At 42.4% G+C, this 25,270-nt stretch overlaps 1 protein-coding gene across 1 annotated transcript; it reads right to left on the reverse strand.

Annotated features, from left to right (window-relative positions):
- Window positions 1-46: 46 nt before the first annotated feature.
- HSPA14 (heat shock protein family A (Hsp70) member 14) lies at window positions 47-25,246 on the reverse strand. Its single transcript, XM_066592023.1, has 14 exons — window positions 25,138-25,246; window positions 23,016-23,096; window positions 22,848-22,930; window positions 17,438-17,486; window positions 14,402-14,507; window positions 14,235-14,325; window positions 13,386-13,490; window positions 12,721-12,882; window positions 10,925-11,080; window positions 10,356-10,458; window positions 7,689-7,904; window positions 6,919-7,092; window positions 5,234-5,304; window positions 47-4,370 (listed from the first exon to the last, which is right to left on the reverse strand). Exons 1-14 carry the CDS (start codon window positions 25,192-25,194, stop codon window positions 4,292-4,294), a joined length of 1,533 nt encoding a protein of 510 aa, XP_066448120.1. The 5' UTR covers window positions 25,195-25,246; the 3' UTR covers window positions 47-4,291.
- Window positions 25,247-25,270: the final 24 nt, after the last annotated feature.

Consider the following 25,270-nt stretch of genomic DNA (forward strand, 5'->3'; position numbering starts at 1 on the left):
TGCTGCTCTGCAACGGAAGCAAAAATTAAAATAGTAGATCAAAAGAGTAGATCAAGTAAAATGTTATTTTGTCAGTTTGCTTTACAATGATCAAAAAGTATTACAATGAACAAAAATATATACAGAGCCGAAAGAAAAGAGTCTTTAAACACAATGTTGTAGATAAATCAAAACCAGTTCAAGGCAAAACTGGCCATAATAGCAACATTCCAGGTATTTTTCTATAGCACTCAGGAAAAATGAGGTGGTGATTGTTTTGGTTTCTTATGAGCAACTTCACCACTTGTTTTGGGCAAGTTTTGATAAACCTTCCCTTATCTACTGTCATCTGGGGCTAGGCTCACATCTTCATGGCAAGCTGCACTATTTCAGGAAAATATCTCGCTGCATGCCGTAACTTGAATGGACTTCATTATAGTCAATGGGGTGGGTCCATTCCAATTCGGCATGTGCTACATCTGGCACTTCAGAGCCGAATGAGCAAAAAAAAAAAAAAAAAAAAAGAAGACATAAAAAAAGAGGAGCCTGAACCTAGCTTTACATAGCAAATGTTCTCTACAAGACAAATGTGGGACACCAAAAATAAGAACAGTTAATATATTTATGAAATGCATTATGGAGCACCCGCACTACTTCTGGTACACAAGAATATCGAAAGTAGTTATACTCCACTTTCATATACACTTTGCTCCTACATGGAGCTCCAAGTACTGAATCACTGCTTTACATCCTTTTGGATATACTGTAGTCCCTACTATAAAACAAATAGGACACATTGTTGATCACTGTTAAATTAAACCTGTCAAGTGAATTATGCTGAACTGCGAGCAGTATATGATAAAGACCCATTTACACGCAATGATTATTGCTTAAAATTCATTCAAACAACCGCAGATGAGCGATAATCGTTGCATATCAACACGCACATTGTGCACTTTTCAATTGAATGATGATTTTAAGGGGAGCTTAAAATCCATTATTCAGCCACAGAGAGATAAAGTATGTCTCAACGGACCGCACATTGTGTTCTCAGTGGGACACTGGGGATTACATTGTATTCTGCTGGCAGCCCCAATGAGAACAATGCAGCTGTGTGCAGAGCTCCTGGAGGCCCATTTACATGCAAACGAAGATGATAACGTGTTAACTAACATTAGTGTCTATTAACACTATGCAAAATGATCAGTAAAACTTACAATAGTTTGAAACATTGCCTTGGCGTGTAAATGGGCCTTAAGATAAGTTGAGCCTCAGAGAGAAAATACCACACCATGAACATTAGGTTGCAGCATTATGCAATTTCCAGGGTATGTTCAGAGAAACACGTTACGCAAATTAATGTAGTTTCAGACTAATCCCATGATCTGGGAGGTGCGATAAAAGTAAAAAGCCCAGTCTGTCAAGCCAACTTTGGAGATATTATTAAGCCCGCAGAAACTGCTTGCTGTCTGGATAGAGATATAGTTTTATGGGGAAAGATTCAATATAACTTGTATTTTATTTATATCTCTTCACATTCTGAGCTGAACAGTCCAATGGGCGGAGCGATCAGTGATTGCAGGTGTGTATGACTAGCCAATCACCTCCACTATGCCATTATGTTGACTAGGTGCTGCAGTCTGTCACACCACCATATTCTGTACAGTAAACCCAATGTCAAGTTCCAACAAGATAACTCACAGCCCCACACAGTGAACATCAGCAGGCATGCTTTGCAGGGTGTCCAGGTGATTCCTTGACTAGTACAATTCACAGATCGCTCTTAAATCTGGAATCTGTGGGACACGGTTGGACGTCAAGTAAATGCTCTGCCACTGCCTCATAATGAAGATGATCTGCCACCACGGTCCACACTACCCCAGAACAGTATTCAGGCACTCATTAAATGCCACATGGCAGTAACGACTTTATCGTTAAAGCTAAAGCGCTGTGGAATATGTTGGGACTATACAAATAAGCATTATTATAATCGCCCAACATGGTGGCCTCAATACTTACTGATCATCCTGGTAATTAGGCCACAGATGTGCAACTGTTTAAAATTAAAATGGACTGTTCAGAACCTAACTCTCCTTGTGCTAAGCATTGCTTCCTAGTGTGACATTTCTCTGTGAGGCTGTTTATTTAGGTTTTATGTATCTTGGACCAGGATTTCTGAGTTAAAAGCAATAAAAATTCTGAATGAGCTCTTGTGAAAGTCCTGTTCCTAAGCCAACACACAGTGATTGACAAACTTCTTAGTACGCACAATGATGCAAAGGGAAAAGTGTCTATTAGTCAGTGTGGGCCACGTAAGCAGAACTCACTGTCTTTCTTAGGAGTCCTGTCAGGATTATGTGTTTACTCAGAAATCCTTCTCCAAATCACATAAACCTATATATCACAAAGCTCAGCTTCCCTGCCTCTGTCATATGCCGATTCAGATAGCGCAACATAAATCACCTGACAGGCTGGCTTTAAAGAGGCTGTGCCAAGTTTCCATTTGGGAGTAAAGTTACTGACATCATCATAACATTGTACATTCACTAACCTTCTCCGCCTGTTCCCTTCCCATTCTGGTACCCCTACTGCTCCAGGAACGTGTGGGCAGTCTGTGGGCTTGGCGATATGAGCCACTAAAAACAATGCCCATAACCACCAGACTCCTCTTCCTTCATAACTGCACAGATCACAGAACAGATCCTATGTCCAGAGGGGTCAGTAAAATTGTACAGAAAGTCTGTGTCTAAGGGTACTTTTATACGTAGCGCTAATTGTTCGCCCGAGCACTGATGATACAGTTTGCTCATCTCTTGGGCAGTTTAAACACAAGGAAATAGTTTATTTTTTTTTACCAGATCGTTCAGTTCACTGCCCCAGAGAACGACTAACCGCTCAGTGTTTAGACCAAATGATTAGTGAACGAGCCCACAATAATCTTTATGCTTGCACGAAATAAATGATAAGTGAATAAATTATCGTTCAAGCGTTAGCCGTGTTTACACTGATGATTATCGTTCAAACTAATCGTACCGTGTAAAAGCACCGTTACTCTTATGTCACTGCATCTCTCTTCTAATACCAGTGTCCCCATGTATATGTACACGAAGTAGAGCTGTATGTATAAATCTGTGCAGTACATACACTTTCTATATGTATGCATATCTACTTAGCATAATATATGTAGTCCTCTATAAAAATTGCATTTGTATGTTATAAACACATATCTATGTACAGATTTCCATAAATATGCAAGTATACATACATGTAATGTTTTGGTCGATCATTAAATGAAGTGAAGGGGTAAAATCTGCGGCAAAATCCGAGCCAAATGGCACAGATTTGCTGCGGGACATCTGCACTAAATCTCGCGCACTTACCTGTATACATTTGATGCACTGTGGCTTACTGGACTTTGTTCCAATCACCTCTGCCATGAAAAGATTGGAATGTGTGTAAGTCTTGTTTATTGGGATGAGGTTCCCAGTATGTAAAAAAAAAAATGGATTTATTTTTTTAAATCCCATTGGTGGTTCAGTGAAGTAGGCGTTAGAATTGACAGGCCAAAACATATTTGCTTAATAAATGTTTTTTCTTTACAAAATGCACCTGTCCCTTGGTTTAGGGGCACAGTAATGCCCTCTGCCAGGATACTGACTCAGTTGCCCATTGATGTGTTATACAGAGCAGCTGCGGACTGTGCATGCACGGCCAAATCTCCAATGTGAACTATTGCGGCATGTAGGATTGGGCTGTGCAGTGAGATTGGCACTACTGCGAATGAGAGCGGGGGAGGAGGACGGTACTGCTGCGCATGCTCGACCGTTTCCTGTGGAACTACAGAAGGACATATCCATGGGCGGCAACTGAGTCAGTATCCTGGCAGGGGGCATTACTGTGCCCCTAAACCAAGGGACAGATGTATTTTGTAAAAAAAAAAAAAAAAAAAATTAATGAGCAAATATGTTTTGGCCTAGTTAATAAATTTGACATACCACCTTAAACTTGGCACAACCCCTTTAACTGACTTAAACATGCATAATGTAGACAACATTGTATTTACAAGCAAGTGAAGGGATAAACCAAAGGCTCCATAAAGAAGAAAAATTATGAAAGGTTACACTTGTTTCTTTTCAGATTTAGAATGTACACAACAAGGGTTTCTTTTAATGGGGTTGTCTGGAACTTTACTACTAATGATCTATCCTGTGGACAGGTCATCAACAAAAGTGTCTTGGACAACCCTTATAAATGTCCGAACTTGGCCTTTGCCTCATATAAAGGTAGCATAACTGATCCTTGCTCAAGGACACTAAGATGAATCTTCAATGGTGATCATTTCTGACCTTCCAGTATCTTTTTCAGTGCAAGTTACATGTAATGATCCATCCCTGTAGGTGAAAATAAAAAACAAAACAAAAAAAAGACAAAAAAGGACATTAAAAAAGGTTTATAGTGATATGATGTCTAATTAAAATCAAGTGTTTTTTCCCCCTTCTGTAATACCACTATTTATGAGTGAGGGACCAAAATTCTCCAGTGACCTTCAGGTTAGTTCTGTAAGCACAGGGTCAGATAAGGCTACCCGTAAGCGTGAAAACTCCCTCTGAAGAGAACTACGCTTTATAGAAGTATGAACAGCTTACTCCTAAGTCTATTAGAGTTACTACTAAATTAGTCTAAGTTAGTTTTCTAAAATTACAAGGGCAGTGACGTCACTCAAAGTTAAAAACAAAGTGTCAGTTTTAGGCTGGGTTCATTCGGGGCGGACTTTCCGCACGGAAATTCCGCTGGCAATCTTAAACCTGAGCCCGAGTAGCAAAGTGGACAAGATTTGCAAAAATCTCGTCCGTACACTGTGGACAAGCAGTTGCGACCAAGTAGCACTGAAAGAGACATGCAGCGCGAAGTCAAAGCTGTGGCATGTCAACTGTATTGCCGTTTCCGCTGCAGGCCCGCTCCTCTCTATGGGGAGAGATGTCCGCAGTGGAATACAGGCTTTGAAGCTGCCCTTCTGCCGCGGAATTTCCCTGCGGACCAGCTGTGGTCATTCTGTGAGATTTCCGTGGGATTTACACCCCGTGTGACAGCAGTCTTAAACTCCCTTCCATAGAAGGCCTCAGGACTGATTGCAGTGAACAGAACACCTATCCCTAAATGTCTATGGACTATTTTTATGAATAAGGGGTCTTATAATCACTATCATCATCATCGAGTGTATGGAAAAGTTGACAGATTAGTATAGGAAAGTTACCTTTTCATTGTAAGTACAGTCACTATGTCATGAACGCCATTATCTTTCTTCTGTAGATCTTTAAGTACAATCTGGGAGAAAATAATAAGAAAAAAGATAAAATAAACAAGACGTAAAACGAAACATGTAATTCCGCTTCCTGGTATATGTACAGGATACATCATGCGCGCCTGATAGGAGGAAGTTCCACTCTTGGATCCCCATCAATAAGAGTAAAGTTCTGTCACCCCCCCGATTCAAACTAGCAGCTTTCCCCATAGAAGTGAATGAAGAGACACATGTGCTTGTTATGCAGATGCATAGACACTTCCTATACTGCCATACAAGGTGCAGGAGGCAATGCCACATGCATGAACCCTTAGGCTAAGGCTAAATGGTGACTGGAAGAGCATCTCGAGCAAGACCTAGTCCACTTCGGTGGGTCTACCACAGGAGAGTTGCTAAGCGGAGAAATCATCAGACATGTTTGGTAATGGTTGATGGGTAGTACATTCCAACATGTCCATGATGGCAGTGGGCGCTTTCGTTAGGTCCGATACTGCCTGTGACAGAAAGTGTGCTCATTCTGGTTTGGCAGTTGAAAGGGGTTGGGCAGGAGGGGTGCCTGAAGGCAGTTCAACTTCAGCCTGCCTAAATGGAACACAGTTATGACAAAATGGCTCAGACTGTTCACATGGAAATTTAGTGCTGCAACAAGAGCATGCAAATTATGTGACTCTTCAGATGTTGAGTTGGACATGGTGCCAAAAGGCCACAGACAGTAGTGGATCCAACAGAAGAGACAGGGCACTGGCACATAAAAAAAAAAGGGATTGGAGGAGGTGTGAAAGGCCTCCCCCAACCACAGCAAAGCCGGATTGGAGTAAGTGGGCAGCTGAGCCCGTTCTGCAGGGAGTAACCCAACTAGACTGAAGTCAGTTCCTAGATTAGTCACTGTACCCACAGTCCAAGGAGTGCGCTGTCAGAGGGATGTCTGCCTGCGGCTGAAAGACCCACAGGAGTAAGCAGCCGCATACAGTATTCTGCACTCTGCAGCCTAGCGCCGGGGATGCAGCAGAAGCCACGATAATGCCAGGCGCAGTAGAAAAAGGAGTTAACAGCAGTCTGGGCTGCGGGAAGACAGCCCCTGAGTAGGAAGGTAGCAGCAGTCCCAAAAAAGGAACAGGTCGCAGAGAAGGAGGGTGAAAAAACTCCACCTGTGCCCCCTAAAAGGTGAGGATCTGCAGATTCAGGATGGTAACTGCTGAACAAAGAGGTCTGCCTCAAATGGACACTAGTAAAAAGAGCTAACACTTTTTTGCTTAGTGTCTGCCTCCTACTGGCAGTAGCTATACCCACAGTCTTCAGCTGTGTCACCCAGTGACATGGATAAGAAAAAGTGATTTGCGCATTTGATATTTATCACATGAGCACAAGTTTGTTGAAAAGTATTCCATTTTCAGCCAGGATCACTAACAGATTCACCAGGGATTAATTTCATCTATTCACTAGAGAATCAATTCAGTGTTCTCTACTGAGTTTACAAGTATTGTCTTTTGCAGTCTCCAGCTATGCAATAATTGGGAGGGAGTGCGGCACAAATTTGAGTCTCATTCCAAAAACGACACTTCAAATGCATCGCCTTTGTACCTAAAAGCCAACGGTAATGCTTTTTTGGCCAGTTTTATTTAATTTACATGTCTTACTTGTGCAAATTTTGAGTTTTCTGGTGTACTTGATTTTCGAACTGACTCGTACAGTTCCAAACAAACAGAGGTGTAGGTTCCAGGTGCTTGTAATGTGTGTTGTCTACGGGCAGGAAGTGGTGTACCCGATGGCAGTAAAATAGAGAATGTTTCAGCGCCAGACTCATCAGCTTCCTGCAAAGATACAAATGGAATGGATAGTAACTACTACTGTAAAATAGTCACACTTTGCCACCTTAATAAAGCAAGTCTTATCTAACGCTATACTTTCTCAATTTATTATTTAGTTTCTTTAGCCTTGTTGGATACATACCGCGATCAGGACCTCCCATGCAGTACAGCATCCATTACAATTAGTAAAACATATTCAAAATAGTCCAAGAAACTGATATACATGCTGCTCTTCAACCTGCACAGCTACAGGTCAAGATGACCTAAACAGACACCAACCCGATATTTACAGGTACTTATATTTTTATAGCACCGGAAGCATGTTGTAAACAGAGCTAGACTATCCTCACCCGCCACTGGAAGACAGTCAGGAGACCCCTATAGGCTATAGACTGTTGGTCAATCCTGCTAAAATAACCAAGATCCACCAAAATGAATGTAAAGTATATGGCCAGTCTTATATTGGAAGGGACTTGCTTGTGTCTGTATCCACCCAGTAATATACTTTACATTATAAAACTAGGGCAAAGCTGCATTAAACATTTCCAAGTATTTGATATCTACAGGGCTTCTTTATCTTCATTTCCTGGAATACAAACCTTAACCAATATGTCGCTGGCGGTGCACTCAATCGTAATAGTGTCCAATTCCATAGATGGATTTTCTTTGCCCAGAAGTATTCCAGCTTCTATAGCAGCTCCAATAGGAATCACCTCATCTGGTGGTATGCTACTTAACAGTTCCACATCAGGAAATAAATCCCGAATTAATTGCTGCAGCTTGGGCATTCGAGCTGACCCACCGCACAACACTACCTAAAATACGACAAGAGGATTCAGCAATTCCAAACAGAACAAAACATAATGCTTGAGAAATCAACACTTTGTCTAAGGTACTTTCACTAAACAGACTTAAAAGGGCTTTCCCGTGGAAAATACCATTTATGGCTTATCCTCAGGATAGGTCATCGGCTGGGGTCAATCACTTGGGACCCCCACCAATAAGCTGAACGGGCGAATGCTGTCAGCACCGCAAATACAGAGGTGGGAGCTGAAGCAGTGGAAGTCTCCGCGCAGACCTCCCATGTAGTGGCCGGTGCTTGTATCTGCAGGCACGGCTCTCATTGAAATCAATGCGAGCCCTGCCTATCGTTACACGCGCCGGCTACTACACAGGGGTCGGCACGGAGACTTCCACTGCTTCAGCTCAGACCTCTGTATTTGTGGCATTGACCACATGCGCCCATTCAGCTGATCAGTCAGGGTCCCAAGCAACGGACCCCAGCCGATCAACTATTGATTACCTATCCTGAGGATAGGTTATCAATAGTATTCGCCAGGAAAACCCCTTTAAAAAGTATGTGCAATTTCACTTCTGAGTGCTCCTGCTCCGTTGGCAATTTTAGCTCCTTGTGGGGCCACCTTTAGCGGCCAGAAGGAGCCGAAAACACTCGACAGAGCAGGATCATTCCTAAGTGAAAGTGCAGATACTCTTTAAACAGCTTAACAGAAGCAGCTTTCTACATCTATCTTCGGTTAAGGGGCCTCTGTCAGCAGCTTGGGTCTCCTGTTCCTTTGCAGGGTCCCTGCGATCTTGAAGCACACAGAGTGACTCTTTACAAATGGCTCTGTGCACATTCATCTCTGGGAAGTGTTTCACTTAGATGTCACTACATCAAGTGCTGACTGCCAGTAAAACTAGAAAGGAATGAGTAACTACATCTACAATATTCCTAATAGGCCATATGGATAGAGGCGGTATAACAGAGATCATCTATTTAATCATTGTGTAACGAAAAATGAGACATCTTTCTAATATAAACCCCTTAAGGAACAGGCTGTTTTGCAGCTTAAGGACCAGACACTTTAGGGATTTTACCCATGTGGTGGTTTTACTGTCCTATTTTTTTTTCTTTAGCTACCAAAATTATTTTTGCTGTTTGTTTTACATGACATATAGGGCTATTTTTGAATATCTTTTTCACTGACCTTTTTTCAATTTTTTTGTTTTATTAGGGGTAAAAGCTAAAAAGATTTTTAAAATTTCTAGATATTTTTTTTAAATTAGTATATTTACGCTAAAATGAAGTATAAGAACGGGTTCCTCACTTTGTTTTGGATGTTTTGATATAGAATATGTATGGTTTTGGATTACAGGGCGCATATAGCGACGGTTTTGGTTGGAGTCAGCTTTTGGTTCTTTTCTATGTATAGATTGTTGTTTTATTCTGTAATTGTTTAGTTATTTATGCAATTATTCTTTTTACTACGGTATCTATATACCCCATGATCTCATATAAGACCTCAGGGGACATTCACGTTTTTGTTTTGACATTTTCCTACTGTAGCTGGGGCATCCATAGGAGCCTATTATAGGGGAAAACAACCCCTGTAGTGACATTAGTCACTGGCAGAACTGTCCAGGGTCTAGTACGACCCTGCAGCTCTGCTATAGCAGGGAAACACGGCGGTCACCTGCACCTCCCCTCCCCCGTAGTGGAAGTTACACTTCCACCTTCACTTTTCAGTACACAGTGCTCATTGAGCACTCTGTACGCAGGAAAGGAGAATGCAGAAAGGGTTAAAAACCCCTCCTGCCTTCTCCTCCGGGTTATCAGCTGTTCGTAACCCATCCTGCTTCTGATTGATTAAAGAAGCAGGAGGCTTTAATCCCATGGCTAAACACAACAATTGATAAGAAGAATCAGTTAAAATGGACAAGGACTGCCAAAACCGTGCCAAATAAGTAGCTACCATAAAAATCACAGATGGAAAAAAAAAAAGCAGTGAACTTCCATCCATATCCACTGTACAGCCAAGGATGAAGAATAGCTTCTAAGTTCTCAACATCCATGGGATCCTAAAGCCTTGATTTCCACATTGTCTTTTTACCTGTTTAATTGACAGTCATTTACCTCTAAAATTATAAGTATTTAAAAAAAAATAATAATAATTTGCACACCATTTTTCTTTTTAAAATAAAAAGCATTAAAATATGCAATTCATGCCGACTAAAAAAGAAAAAAAAAAAAAGAGCTTGGTAAGGTGTTAGCGAGCAGAGCAAAATGTAATTGTTCTCAGTAAGAGAAACCAAGTCATCTTTTAGACATGATACCTTTAATGGCTAACAAGAAGAGACTATGTTATAGTCAGTTTTCAAGCCTACTTGTAGCTTTGAAAGCTCGCTATAACATCATGTATTTTTGTCAGCCATTAAAAGATATATCTACAAGATTACGTCGTTTCTCATGCTGACTAAATACATACCTGATTCACGTCTGTTGCTTTAACACCAACTTGTTCCAGTAGGATTTTGATTGGATCAATGCACTGATTAAACAGAGAAGAACAGATAAGCTCAAAACGAGCCCTGCAAGAAAGACCAGAGGTATTAAAAGGATGATCAGAGTATCTGAAGATTGGAGAACAGCATAGGAATGCAGATAGTCACTAAATTAAAATGGCATATTGACTATATGAAGTTATGACATCTTATTAGGATATGTCAATATTTTATAGTTGGTGAAGGTTCCAACCATCAACCACAGATTAGCACCCTCTCTACACAGAGCCAACCACACGCTGAGAAGTGCAACACAGGCCCAAGCAAGTAAATGGAGGGTTATGCTGCAGCTCCTTGAAGTTTTACCAAACATACAGTAGTGCTGCTCTTCTGCACGCCCATATAAGTTATATAAGTTACAAGACTTCTGACAATTCATGAAAAGAAGACTTGCCACAAAGAGCACTTCATATGCCGCAGTCCGGTCATGCCTTCTAGACTGCAACCTCTACGACCACATCCTGTAATGCAGCAAAAACAAGAAAAGGCCTACCTAGAGACACTGCAGTCAAAATCGATGCCATCATATAACGAATCCACAAAACAATTGGCGCTTCCCAAGGTGGACAAAGAATGCTTAGCCACGTCAGCACTGTTCATTAGTTTCATCATTGCCCGGGCGTTGCCACTGATGTCCTGCTTGTATGATCTGTCCAGAAACAATAAAAAGTTGCCTGTTAAATAACCTTTCCCCCAAGCATGTTATTCAATATCTGAAAAGTTCCCTGAAATCAAATGCTAGGACAGATTCACACGTGGCAGTTTAAGGATGAGCTCACATGCAAAACGCATGACCTCTTTCCTCTTAGCATTACACTCTGACTTAAAGAAATTACAATGTAGACTGTGTGAGCCTGGAGCTGGTAGCAGGAACAGAATGCAAGATGTCTCCCTCCCTTCCCCCCGTAATAAATAAATACATATGGTATATTCAGAAATGAGTTTATCTAGATGGCTATATATATTTCCATTGATTTCTACAGGGTTTTAAATAAGACCTGTCAATTTCTATTGTGAACACTGCGCATGAAAGCGAACCGATCACCTCGCTGCAACACCATAAACTAAGTTATGGTAGTGCTAGGGCAGGCAGATGGGTCATGGACTTTTATACAAACCTGCTGCCAGGTTCCTGCTGTGTCCACCTCTGAAGATCATGTGGCACATGAAAATCTGACTCTTTTCAGATTGCCATGTGCGCACTCTTCCAAACAAGTCTATGAGAAAGAGCGTACATGGCAACCTGAAAAGAGTCAGGTTTCCGTGTGCCGCATGAAGAGAGTAGGTCAGTTTAAAAAAAAACAAAACATCACCCGGCTCCCGGTCACCTTCCTTAACAGCAACATAACTTAGCTTAGGTGACAGGTTAGGTTCCCATCCACAGTAGCACCTCCCCAGGTGTGAGAATAAGTGAGGTCTCACATATTTTCTTATTTGTTGCCAAAAAGGTTTAATAATTGGGCAATACCACCAAATGTAATATGTTTCCCTTATGCGAGTCACATCTCCAGCACGTGTCTGTCTGTGAGAGGTTAGGGCTAATGCCCATGGACGGATTTATGCCGCATTCTTCACAGCGCAAACCCGCAGCAGCATAATGCAGCCATTAGGATTTATTAAACCTAATCGCTCAGTCCTCACATGCAAGATTCTTCCGCGGATTTACGCTGCAGGAAAAAAAAAAATGCGGCATGTTCTATTTTAGCATGGTTTTTCATTGCAGGGGGTCTCCATTAATATCGTATTAAGGAAACCGTGGGAAAAAAAAAAAAATGCATTTTTCCGCATTTGCCAGCGGGGACTTCTTTGTTTATCACAACGGCGTATCCCGCTCCGTCTGTGTGCATGAGCCCTTAGTTTTGAATAATGTGTCTGGAGTTTTGTACCAATGAGTGAGGATTTTGTACGAGTTCTCCTGTATTCGGACACACAGAGAAACCATGAGAATTGTTTAGAACGTTCCTGGTGTCTTCTTTATTGAAAGTGATACCCATTTCCTTTTCCCAAACTCTGAGAAACCACGGCTTATCAGGCTAAGTACTCAGTAACAAACCCTTAGAAGGGTGTGTATTAACAGAATTTACTATGCTAGATAAATGGTGGCATGTTTAATGCTACTGGTTGTTATGGATGTGGCAATACCAATTTTATGGAGTTTTGTTTTTTTTGCAAACAGCAGGGTAGCAGAAGAAAAAAAAAAGAAAACCTCAAGAATTGTTACAGCTCAAACTAGATGCAAACAGCAATGAAGAATGAAAAAGGAGAAGCATAAATAATAATACAGCTTACCTCTGAAACTCAGATGCGAGATACTGAGCTAAGGCTTCTGTAAAACATAGTCCTCCAATATCATCATAGGTCTTTGTCGCAAGGACTCGATATATCCCGCTGTTAACTTCTATCATAGTGACACAAAGGGATGTTCCTCCAAGCTTGTATACTAAAACATTGCTGGAAATAAAGAAATCATTGTGCAAAACTCATCCAGCAGAATGACACTGAGATTTGCCATTTTACAGTCTGCTCCTATTAACTAGAGCTGATAACCTGGATCATGGCCTTGGTAAACGGTCTGCACAGTCCCTGTCTGCAGGAAGAATAAACTATTCAGAGCTGCCCGGTTACTGCTATGGCCCCAGATACGCCCACTATCAGCTATATGTATTAACATGGCCGAGTAGTAACATAGTTGTGTATCTATAATTCACAAGGTTGTTCGAGATGGTGATGAATGCTCTATAGACAAATTTGGGTGTTAAATGGAATTCCATTCAGCAAGGAGTGAAAAAAGATGAAATTGTACTAAAGATGAGAAGGAAGGGAAGACACTTGCTACATTATAACTATGCTCTATGGAAAGGCAGCATGTGCGACAAGGACCAACATATATTATCACAAACACAATTATTAAAAATGTGAAATGTAATCTGTTAATATAGGAGAAGACAATGTACCTTTTACCCGTGGGCGAATCTTGTCCAATTCCATAGGCCAATAGAGCAGCAGATGGTTCATGGACCATACGCAGTATATTAAACCCAGCAGCTGCAGCGGCATCCCTGGATTAAGAAAAAAAATGCTAATTTAAATGTATTACACTTAACTAATACTGATTATTAGTAGCAGAATACATGCAACAGCCTTGTTTTTTTACAGCATAATATGTAAGGCCGAAAAAAGACACATGTCCATCCAGTTCAGCCCATTACCCAATGGTGATTGAGAGGAAGGCAAAAAGAACCCAATTTTCCCCATGTAAGGAAAAAAAATCCCTCCCGACTCCACTCTGGCATTCGGAATAATCCCTGGATCACAGATGCTTCTGACGTTATCAGTGATAACATATGATCATTTGAATGGTTTTTGGTCACTTGACATAGCTTTTTTTTTTTTGCTTGTTTTGCAAATGCCTTTAGGTTCCCTATGGATGTTTTACCATATTGTGTTGCCAGGCTATGCTTTCTATGGCAGATAACAGAGATCCTGGGTGCATGTGGCCACCTCTACCCCAGTGTGGTAATGCCTTCCGACTGTTACATCGTGTGTGACCAAGGCAGCACTGTATAGTGGAGAGGAGGAAGAAAACTGTTGTGTGTGTAGCATTTAAGACTGCATGACATAGACCGTTCACACAGAAGGACAGCTCTGAAGCTCAAACCACTGCTCCAACAACTGGACTATCGTGCAGGGAAAGAATAGACAACCATAAGGCGCCACACAAAGTTTCTGATTTTTTTTTGTTGGAGATCTGATAGCCCACAAACCACCATATCAGACAATGTATAGACTGGAAATGTTCTTACCCAAGAGCTTTTTTCTGATTGTCCCCGAAATCAAACGGTACGGTGATAACTACATCGTTGACATCAGATCCCAAAGCAGACTGGGCTGTCTCTAAGCAGCAATGCAAAAGTTTAGTCAGTGTGCGCAGATAATAAAGAACATCACAGGGGATCTAGTTTATAGGTACCTTTCATTTTACTGAAGATCAGCTTAGCAACATCCTCCGGGCTCACAAGTTTCACAATGTCTCCCGTGTCGATTTCATATCGGAGTTTCCCTCCTTTTTCAATCACCTGGAATTGTAAAATATACATGTTCAAATTCTACCAGAGTATATAAATGTCACATTCTAAGCCACTCAGACTCAGTAGGTTCAAAGACGTTATCCAAACACACAATCATTGGTGACAGTGGGGGAAATCAAACATAGACACACTTCTCTTTGCTGACCCGCTACTCCCAGGCCGTGTTTTTTTTTACCAAAATGACCACTGCAGCCAATGGGAGGCCCCGAAACAGGATATCTTTAGTGACGTTCCATAAACAAGCCAGGGCCTCTACATTAGAAGCCTATGTGACCTGCTTATGGAACATCATCAGGGCCTGAAGACTGGTGATGCCATGGGTCATGTGACGTCTACCGCCACAGTGAGTATATATAATTTATTCTTTAGGGTGGGAGTGGGGGTGTTTACAATTGGAAAAAAATAATTGAAAAACCCCTTCCAAGTCATTTTTCACCATTCTTCATAAGTAGGCATTTGAGTACAGATAAAGGTACATGGCCAGTTTCTAATAAATGGCTGTCATGTAAAATGAAACCTTATGACATTTGCTACTGCTATGTTGTTAAATAATTCTGCTATGTCACAGCAGTAATAATGCATGCATAGAGGGATTATTCCTCACACCCATATGTGCATGCTCAAACTGGGGAAGCCGAAGACACGGCAGTTGAATGAAACATCACTTGACCAACTACCTCCCTTATGGCTACTGCCAGTGTGCCCACTACTGCAGAGCCCATTCCGGATATTAAAGAGGAAGTCATAGATTACAAGATATGACAGACATTTACTAAACAACTGGCCAACAAATCTACATTTCTACTTTAGCCTTTGTGAGTGGTGAGCTCCCCCTTCACTGCAGCCAACATCCTGCAGTGGTCTACAGAGGTGGTCCTCCCTCACATCAGTCTACGTCCCCAGCGAGGCTCACAAACTAACTTCCCAATGGAGCAAATTTCATAGGAAGCCAATTAACCCATCAATTGATACAAGCACAGGAAAACATACAAACTCCATGCAGATGTTGTTCTTGGTCTGATTCAAACCCAGGATTCTTGCACTGCCAGACAACAGTACTAACCACTGAGCCACCACACAGCCCAGGTAAACACTGCAGTTGGTATAACTGACAGAAGTGTTGTGTTAACACCGTCCCGCTATATGACGTACATTCATGTCATGCAGATACGGGGTATGCATGAAGAGAGATCACGGCCTCTTCATACAGCACAGGCGTCAGCTGTTTATTAGAGCTGACACCTGCAGGCAATAGCTGCAATTGGCCGCGCGGCCAATCGCGGCTATTAACCCTTTAAATGCCGCTGTCAATTCTGACAGCGGCATTTAAATTCATCGAATGATGTTCAGGGGTCCCATACGATCCCCCATTCCCACCCATAATGCAGGAGCGATCAAAGCAACGCTGGTTGTGGTCTCCCAGGGAGGGGGGGGGGGGGATTAAAAATAAGATCACACAGATTGCAGGGATATGTCTGCTGTTTGGATCTATGCAGTAGTTTTGGAGAAGCTTTTTATTAGTAGCAGCACATAGATGACTAAGTAGTCCTGGATATTTATGAGCTGCAGGCTAACTCCGCCCACTCCAGTCACTGATTGGCTGCTTATTATTGTGCCAGAGCTGCCAATCATTGGCTGGAGGGCAGGGTGGGTGTGGCTAGCTGCAGCTTATGAATATGCAGGACTAGTTCTGCATCTGGTTGCTACTAGCAAAATGCAAGTTTGTCTCAAACTACGGCACATACACACAGCAGACCTGTCACTACTATCAGTGTCACTGTCATTATCTTATGATGCCCTCAGTCAGGGCTGCAAAATCATAGTGACAGATCCCCTTTAGACAAGCACTTTTTTTGTCTTTGAGAAACCATCTAAACTATCACTGGCTGTCCTCTGCGTTAAAGTATCCAGTTCTGTGCTATGCATTCCACACTTTTGTTCCAGTATCTAGGTCTCAGAGTGCTGATCATGTGACCCGAAGGTCACCAAAAAACAAAAGCATGATGAACAACCTGGAGGGGATGAGCTACAGAACTGGATTCTTCACAGCAGAGGTCATTGATACTGGGATGGATTAAAATTGAAAAAAAAAAAAAAAAAACACAGATAAATACAAGAAAAAAACACTTGACTGCTCCTTTAATTTAAAAATATGGAATTATTTCAAATGTTTTTACAGATTCTTGGTTATGATAAGGGTACACTGCTCATGTGATGTTCAAAAGTGAACTTCACTTTTAAAACTTTTTTTCACCCCTCAAATTAGTTGTAATTATTGTAAATTGTAAAGTAAAATGACACCAATTAAAATTCCAAGAGATACCATAATATACAGCATCTAAAGACACAACCACATCTAAAATGAAATATACTAGGATAAGAAAAATGTTTTTAATTAAAGCTTATTAATATATCATAAAAAAATCTAATAAAGAAGAGGAACACAGAATGGAGAAACTATGGATGGGACGCCATATGAAAATATAGTAGTCAGGAAGAAATGTATAGAAGGCAAAATGTGTGGCCAATTCTATTCTTACAGTAAGCGCAGCCTCAGTAGACAACGATACTATAACAACTAACCCCAAATCAATAGGTCTATACACATAGCAACAGTGTATATGGCGGTATGTAAAATACTGCTTTATGCATGGCTGCTATCATGTCTATGGGGCCAGTTACTGCAGCATTGTTGTCGACTGTATGATTATAATAGGCCACATATTTTGCCTTATACTTCTGTTTATTAGTATGTATAGACACACATGTGATGCCCCATCCATTCTCTTTCTTCTGGGTGTACTCTGTTTTAAGTGATATTTATTTAAAGATATTTTTTTCAAGAAGTTTGTTAATTCATCAGATTTCTTGCAAGGTAACACTAAAAATACTGGAAGCAGTAAGAGGCATCTACTTACTGAACACTTGCTTTCAGAGATGTGTTTTTGGGCATGTGGGTCGTCACAGCTGTCAGGATATAGAAATGTCACTTATACATGCAACACAAAACAAATCATCATCTCAACTCTTCAAATCTTACAATTTTACTCTTCATACAACCAAAAATAATTATACCATGTTCACCCATTTAAAGGGAGCGGTCACCAACTATAAGATCCATAAACTAAGTTGTGGTGCTTACAGTTTAGGCCTGGGAACTTCTTTTTATCCTCATCCAGTCCCCTGTTCCTGCAGTGTGCCCTGGGAAATTCAGCAAGCTTGCCTGTCCTTATAATGCTGTGTCCCTTCTGAAAATAGTCACAGACGGGCTCGAGCCCCGGGGAATTTAAAATCCCTCTGCTCCTGGCTGCCATGTGTAGCTAGGAGCAGAGAGATTATACCGGGGACATGATCACTGTCATCCAATGGATGACAGTGATCATGTAAAGTGAAAAAAAAGTGTAAAAAAGTAAAAAAAAAAAAGTAAAAAAAAGTTTTTAAAAGTGTAAAAAGCGTACGTTTCATCTCCCCTCATGGATCATATCCGTGAGGGAGGATGAAAGTACGTACCTAAGGCCCCCAGATTTATCCGCGGACCTTACTACAGCTTCTGCACACGCGCCCGTCGCCAAAATGGCGGGCGCATGCGCAAAAGCTGTGGATTGCCAGGATAATTTAAACTCTCCCTGCTCCTGGCTACAAAACGTAGCCAAGAGCATGGAGATTTAATGGGGGTCCGCGGTGAGCGGTTCCTGGTCACGTGTTCGCCATTATCCAATAATGCCGATCACGTAAAAGTAAAAAAAAAAATTTGAAGTTTCATCTCCCCTCACTGATGCGATCGGTGAGAGGAGATGAAACTTTTTACCGGAGGCCTGCGTATTTGAATCCCGACGCGATCTTCCTCCGTGGACCTTCCAGGATTCTGCACATGCGATTGCCGGCAAAAAGCCGGACACATGCGCAGGAGTCAGGGAGCCCAGGAAACTTAAAATCTCCTTGCTCCCAGCGACCAACAGTCGCCGAGAGCCTGGAGCAGTGACGGGTGGCCTCGTTGAGCGGTCCCCGGTCACGTGATAAAAAGGTAGCGATCTACCTTTGGCCGGTCTCACATGACCGGATAGGAATTACAGATTCTGCATGCTTCTGATCCGTGGTAATACGCAGATCAATCGCATTGGATTACACAATTCCGCTCACATTAGCGGGTCGGAATTGCGTAATCCACTCGCAGAAAAGAGAACGCAGCAGGTTCTATTTTACTGCGGATATCGGCAACATAGAGCCCATTGTGCTCCATGGTCGTGGATATACCCGCAGCCCATACGCAACTACATTGTATACGGGCTGCGGGTACCCGCGTCATCGCTAAGCGATGGTGCGGGAAATACAAACAAAGGTGTACTGTGCATGACCGCCTGTGTGAGTAGGCAGTTATGCGCAGTACATTACGCAGCCGTACGCAGGGTCACAGCTGGGCTCACAGATGGGATCCGCTGTGGGCCTCCGCAAGCGGATTCCGCCTGCACCTGCGTGAGCCCGGCGTTATTCAGACCGCTACCTGTGATACGTATTTTACAAGAAGCCCCGGGAACGCTCGCCTTCCTGCAGTTCCAGGAGCACCTTGTTGAGCGCCTTCTGTGTGAGACCGCCGCACCTCATCAAGCTTACGGAGACTCACAGAACGCCACTTTTTACACCCCATACCCGCCACTGAGGTCATGAAATACCCCCAAAAAGCATGAGAGGAGGGGGGGGGGGGGGGGAAATACCCGGTTTTATTGCCCCATGGGCCCATTCCAACCAGCCTCCGTAATTAGCCCTGTCTTCGGAAATACTACACAGTTCACATTTTTACTTTTATCTAAGATTTGCGAACGCCAAAAAGGGCGCGGAGGGGGAGGGGGGGAATTTTTAGGGAGTCAATCTTTATTCTGTACAAATAAGCAATGGGGCCTGGAATTTATTCAGTTGTGCCCTAAAATCCAACAGGTGTTCCGTCCTTTATAGGCCTTGCCATGCGTCCTGTAAGTAGATTAGGGCCACAATGGGTATGTTTCTGAACTCGGGACAAACGGGGGTATCCATTTTGGGGTGAACGTCTTCATTCCTATGTGCACTGTACAAAAAAACTGTTTTTAAATTGAAAAAATTGCCAAAAAAATTGAAAATCGTAACTTTTTCCTTTGCTTAGATTCATTCAAATACTGTGGGGTCAAAATACGCAGTACACCCCTAGATGAATTCGTTAAGGGGTCTAGTTTTCAAAATGGGGTCATTTGAGGGGGTTCTTTATAGTTTTGGCCGCTCAATGGCTCTATAAGTGGGCGATGGGGCCTGAAATTTATTCAGTGGTACCCTGAAATCCAACGGGTATTCCTTTCATTGTAGGCCTAGCCATGGGTCCTGTAAGTCTATTAGGGCCACAATGGGTATGTTTCTGAACACGGGACAAACAGGAGTATCCATTTTGGGGTGAAAGCCTTCATTTATATGTGTGCTGTCCAAAAAATCTGTTTTTAAAATGACAGAATTGCCCAAAAAATGAAAATCCTATTTTTTTCCTTTTGCTTTGCTTGAATTTATTCAAAAACTGTGGGGTCAAAATACGCAGTACACCCCTAGATAAATTCGTTAAGGAGTCTAGTTTTCAAAATGGGGTCATTTGTGGGGGTTCTCTATGGTTTTGGGCGCTCAAGAACTCTACAAGTGGGCAATGGGGCCTAAAAGGACTTCAAGCAAAATTTGTGTTCCGAAAGCCACCGGTCGCTCCTTTCATTTTGGGCTCCGTTGTGTATCCAGACATAAGATTAGGGCCACAATGGGTATGTCTCTGAACACGGGACAAACAGGGGTATCCATTTTTGGGTGCAAGTCTTCCATCATATGTGTGCTGTACAAAAAAAGCGGTTTTTAAAATGACAGAATTGCCGAAAAAACGAAAATCACAATTTTTTCCTTTTGCTTGGTTTGAATTCATTCAAAAACTGTGGGGTCAAAATATGCAGTACACACCTAGATAAATTCCTTAAGGCGTCTAGTTTTCAAAATGGGGTCATTTGTGGGGGGTTTCTATTGTTTTGGGCGCTCAAGAACTCTACATGTGTGCTATGGGGCCTAAAAGGACTTCAAGCAAAATTTCTGTTTTGAAAGACACTGACTACTCCTTTCATTTTGGGCCCCGTTGTGGACTCATATATAACAATAGGGCCACAATGGGTATATTTCTGAACACGGGAGAAATAGGGGTATCCATTTTGGGGTGTAAATCCTGATTTTCATGTAAACTATAGGAAAAAAAATATGTCTTTAAAATGACAGATTTGCAAAAATATGAAATTTTACTTTTTCTCCTCTAAATTGAATTAATTCCTGAAAAAAAACTGTGGGGTCAAAATACTCATGACACCCCTCAGTGAATACACTAAGGGGTGTAGTTTTTAAAATGAGGTCATTTGGGGGGGGGGGGGGTATCTATTATTCTGACACTCATGAGCCTTTCCAATCTCGGCTTGGTAAGGGAAAACAAAGTGTTCCTCAAAATGCTAAAAAGTAATGTTAAATTTGTACGTCTCCTAAATAGTTTAAAAAAAACGAAAGTTTTTCCAATGTGCGCCCAAAATAAAGTAAACGGGTGGAAATATAAATCTTAGCAAAAATTTCTATATTATGTTTGCACATATTTAAGATATTGCAGTTGGAAATGTGAAAAAAATGACGATTTTTTCAAAATTTTCCCAATTTTGGCGCTTTTAATAAATAAACACAATTTCTATCGGTCTATTTTTTCCGCCTAAATGAAGCACAACATGTGGCGAAAAAACAATGTCAGAATCGCTTGGATATGCAAAACCTTTCTGGTCTTTTTCCATGTTAAAGTGACACATGTCAGATTTGCAAAATTTGGCCTGGTCATTAAGGCGCAAACAGGCTTGGTCACTAAGGGGTTAAACAATAAATACTTAGACACTAACGTTTCACACAACTTCTGCTTACTTAACAGCATATTTATGTGTCAGCAATCTTGTAGTATACTTGCATTATTTTTTTTTTGTTTTACCACTGAAAATCCAGTTGGAAGTGGCTGCCACTAGGGGTTTCCCAACAGCTTTTGCAATCCACTGCCTGCATTTGGCTTCCCTAGTAACAGGGACATGGGGGCGCTGATAGTTACTACATGTAACAGAAGGACGGGTATTCAGATGCTGCCTTGCAACCAATTGGAGCAGGGCTATACAAAGCAGCATGGGAAGTGTGGGAGAAAAAGTCCTGGCTAGTACAGTTATGGCAGAATTGGTAGTTTAAGACTCACTCCACCCCCCCCCACCCCCACCCCAGTATTTACAGACACCGGGTGTCCCGGCAGCGTTTTTCCAGAATGGTCAAGGACATCAGGCCTTACTCTTGTGATTTTCATTGCAGGTAGTATATTCTCTATATCAGTCACTATACAGTAATATATTGTGGAGCAAACTGACGGTCCAACTGCATTACAGGAGCTCAGATAAGCTGGGCAATGACAACCAGGAGAACTGCATACATCTCTGGAATAGAGTACAGGCTAAAACTCAAGATCTGTACCAGATAAATGCAATGTGCTTACAAAGTTACACAAGCTTTAATTAGGTATAACTGTAAGGGTCATTATAGAAGAGCCGATTCTCGTTTGAATGAGTAAGTGACGTCCCCACCAGCTCATTCGCTCTCGTTCAGCCTGTTTAGACGGGCGGAAACATTGTTGGCTCGTTCAAGAAAGCATCATTCAGTCTTTCACATTCACCGTTTTAGACTGAATGAGCGCTGTTTAAACTGAATGATAAGCGAACGATCCAACGATAGTTTTTATACCTGCAGAAAACGAACAGCGAACGAAAAGTAAACAATTCTCATTCATTGTTCGGTCGCTGGCTAACATTTGGACCGAACAATAATCATTCATTTTCGCTTGTTTAAATGATAATCGTGCCGTCTAAAAAGCACCCTAAGGTTGCCTGTCCATGGTCGAGTTTTCATTGCATTCCCTGTGGCGATAATCCGGCCGCGGGAAACGCAGTGAAAGCTCTCCATGGCGTTGCTATAGAGAGCGCAGCCCCCCTGTCCACGAGCGGAGAATAGCAATGCTGCAATCTGCCGTGGTCAGCCTTTCTGTCAGATAGGCTGACAGCGGAGGTCTGTCTGCCGGCGGCGGCTTCCGCGGCGAAGATCCACTGCAGGATACCGCAACGCCCGTGGACAGGCAGCCTAAAACAGAGTTCAAAGGTAGATGAAAAATATAAAGCTTAGGACAAGATTTCAGAAATTTTAGACTTCTTTTCCGATTTCTCTGCTTGAGGAGGCAAGCATAATGCTAACCATCTTTACATGGAAGAATGACATCAGCTTTCTTACCTCCTTCCCAATATTTGCTTTACTTTTACCACTGTATTTGTTGCATTTCTAACCCTGGTTTGTTTCGCCGCTAGGCCAACAATCTGTAAACAGGAGGAATGTTACATTAAACAAGATAAAGAAACAATGTTCAAAAGAGCAACCAAAGAACTGCAAGTGACATCTTACCACTTCATTCTCCAAGTACCCCACCACTGCAGGCGTAACTCTGTCACCTGCATCATTGGCCACCACATCAGCACGGCCATCCTGGAGGAAAAGAAAGGCTACAAGTCATACATAAGGGTTAGAAAATATTCAATGCAATAGCCAGGAAGCCGCTGTATCCAAGGTCACTGAATATGAGGGGCTTATGCCAGCCAGCCTTTATTCACACCCATGTGACCACTGTATACTAGAGCCAAAAATGGAATGCGATGCTTAAAGTTTATGGCTTTCAGAGTCACAAATAATATAGCAGAGGGAATGGAGTTTAACACTTCAGCTTCCAAGCTATGGAGAATTTATCAGACCCGCTTCAAGAGTATTCACAGTTGCTACTTACAATTGTAGCAATTATAAGATACTAAACCCCAAGTGTATCTTACCTGCAGGACAGTTTGGCACAGTCTATAGTTCCCAGCTATCAACCATTTCAGGCCAGAGAATAACCAACTATGATGTTCTTCAGTGTGATTATTGCCCTCATGATCACGGTTGCTTGTATTTTAATTAAAGTCACGTCTTCCAATAGAAGAACATTTTTATCACAACTAAATATTTAGTAAATTCAAGTCTTCTAAGTGGCAAACATTTCAAACAGCATCAGCAAGTGTTGAGAAGAAGCAGAGCTGTGACTATGCAGAGGCGGTGACAGATTAAGGTTTGTCAGATGGAATGAAAGTTAATCACAAAATGATCAATAATTGTTTCGTTTGGTGTCCAAATCATTGGGATGACCTGCCTATTTTAAAGGCCAGACGAACCGGATTCCACATGTGGGAGACCCACAGTGGATTCCGGCTGTGAGTCCGGCCCGTGACCCTGCATACCTGAATTTTCTGTATTGCGTATGACTGTGGGCGCTCGCCGGCGGTCACGTGCAGTACAGTTTTTTCTCATGTTTGTATTCTACGCACCGTCACTAAGCTATTACGCGGGTACCCACAGCCCATACACCATGTTAATTGTATATGAGCTGCAGGTTGGATGGCTCCCATTAACTTCAATGGAAGCTGTCCGCGGTAAAATAGAGCACGCTTTCTTCCGCTCTTGGAATACACAATTTGTATTCAAGAGTGTAAATTAAATAGCGGAAGTGTCGTATTTCCGCTTTATAAGACATTTTTCTTTTCCCAAAGTAGGGGGAAAAAGTCAGCCCATACGTGCCGCTGATTGGTTGTGAGCGCCGGTGGGAACTGCTGCTGCTTCCCCGCCTCCTCCAATCGGCTTCTTCCCTTCCTCCTGTAGAACAAGCGCAGCTGTGACGCGGAGCTTCGGTATTTCAGAGCTCTGCTGCTCCGTCACCTGACACTATCCCCTGCACTGTCCCTGGGCGAGTTCAAAATATTTTTTCCCCAATTTTCCACCTCTAAAACAGGGGTGCGTCTTATCGTCCGATGTGTCTTATACAGCGAAAAATCTAGCACATGCTTTTCAATGCCTGTGGTTTGCCGTGGATCCTCCATGCGGACACCGACCGCAGATTCCGCAATTGGAATCCACCCATGTGAGTCCGGCCCCATACTGACAGACAACTGTGTTAGACAGGAATAAGCTGTGTGCAATGTAGAAGTGCTTCCTATCAATCTGCAGTCAGGACTCCAACTCCCTAGCCCTGGTTACAGCCTTCAGGGGTGTAAAGCATGTAACCGTGAGTGCCACTCGTTACGTGTAAAAGGGCCTGTACAGAGCCTTCATCTTGATCTAAGCTCAGGAGCAGCCATGACACAGAGATAACAGTCACTATAAAGCACTGATGACATAAACAGATCCCCATATATCAGGGAGGGGGCAAATACAGTCCAGGGGCAGAACTCCAGTCAGTGGGGCCCTACTCTTCCTCTGCCACACAGGTACGGTACAGGGCACAGACAGATGGGGTATTACAGCCATACTGGGTGGATCAGGAGCCCGCACACCTCTGGACACGCTATTTAGAAGACCTCCATATAAAGGGATGCTTAGTGCTGGGCACGTAGTACGGTGCGCCGCAGGGGTCAATTCCACTGCCGGTACTGATGCATGTGAGATACAAGTAATGGTCTGTAAGACAAACCAGCAAGTGCTGGACACATATATCACGGATTACCTTATACACGGCGACACAGGCACACGTGCAACCTAAGTGCACGCCGATCGCCGCCATACCGGTGTCTGGCACTAGAGAAAATCCCTGCGGGCCAATGGCAACGCAGAACTGAGAGGAAGCAGCAGCCAATAGA

Source organism: Eleutherodactylus coqui, chromosome 2 (genome assembly GCF_035609145.1).
Source record: "Eleutherodactylus coqui strain aEleCoq1 chromosome 2, aEleCoq1.hap1, whole genome shotgun sequence".
In the NCBI taxonomy this organism is placed as follows: domain Eukaryota; kingdom Metazoa; phylum Chordata; class Amphibia; order Anura; family Eleutherodactylidae; genus Eleutherodactylus; species Eleutherodactylus coqui.

Excerpts from the sequence above, each read along its gene's own strand:
- HSPA14 (XM_066592023.1), bottom strand. The coding sequence starts at position 25,194 with ATGGCGGCGATCGGCGTGCACTTAGGTTGCACGTGTGCCTGTGTCGCC. Across the intron at positions 22,931-23,015 it reads GGTACTTGGAGAATGAAGTG|ATTGTTGGCCTAGCGGCGAA; the intron begins GTAAGATGTCAC and ends TCCTGTTTACAG. Across the intron at positions 12,883-13,385 it reads GATTCGCCCACGGGTAAAAG|CAATGTTTTAGTATACAAGC; the intron begins GTACATTGTCTT and ends CTTTATTTCCAG.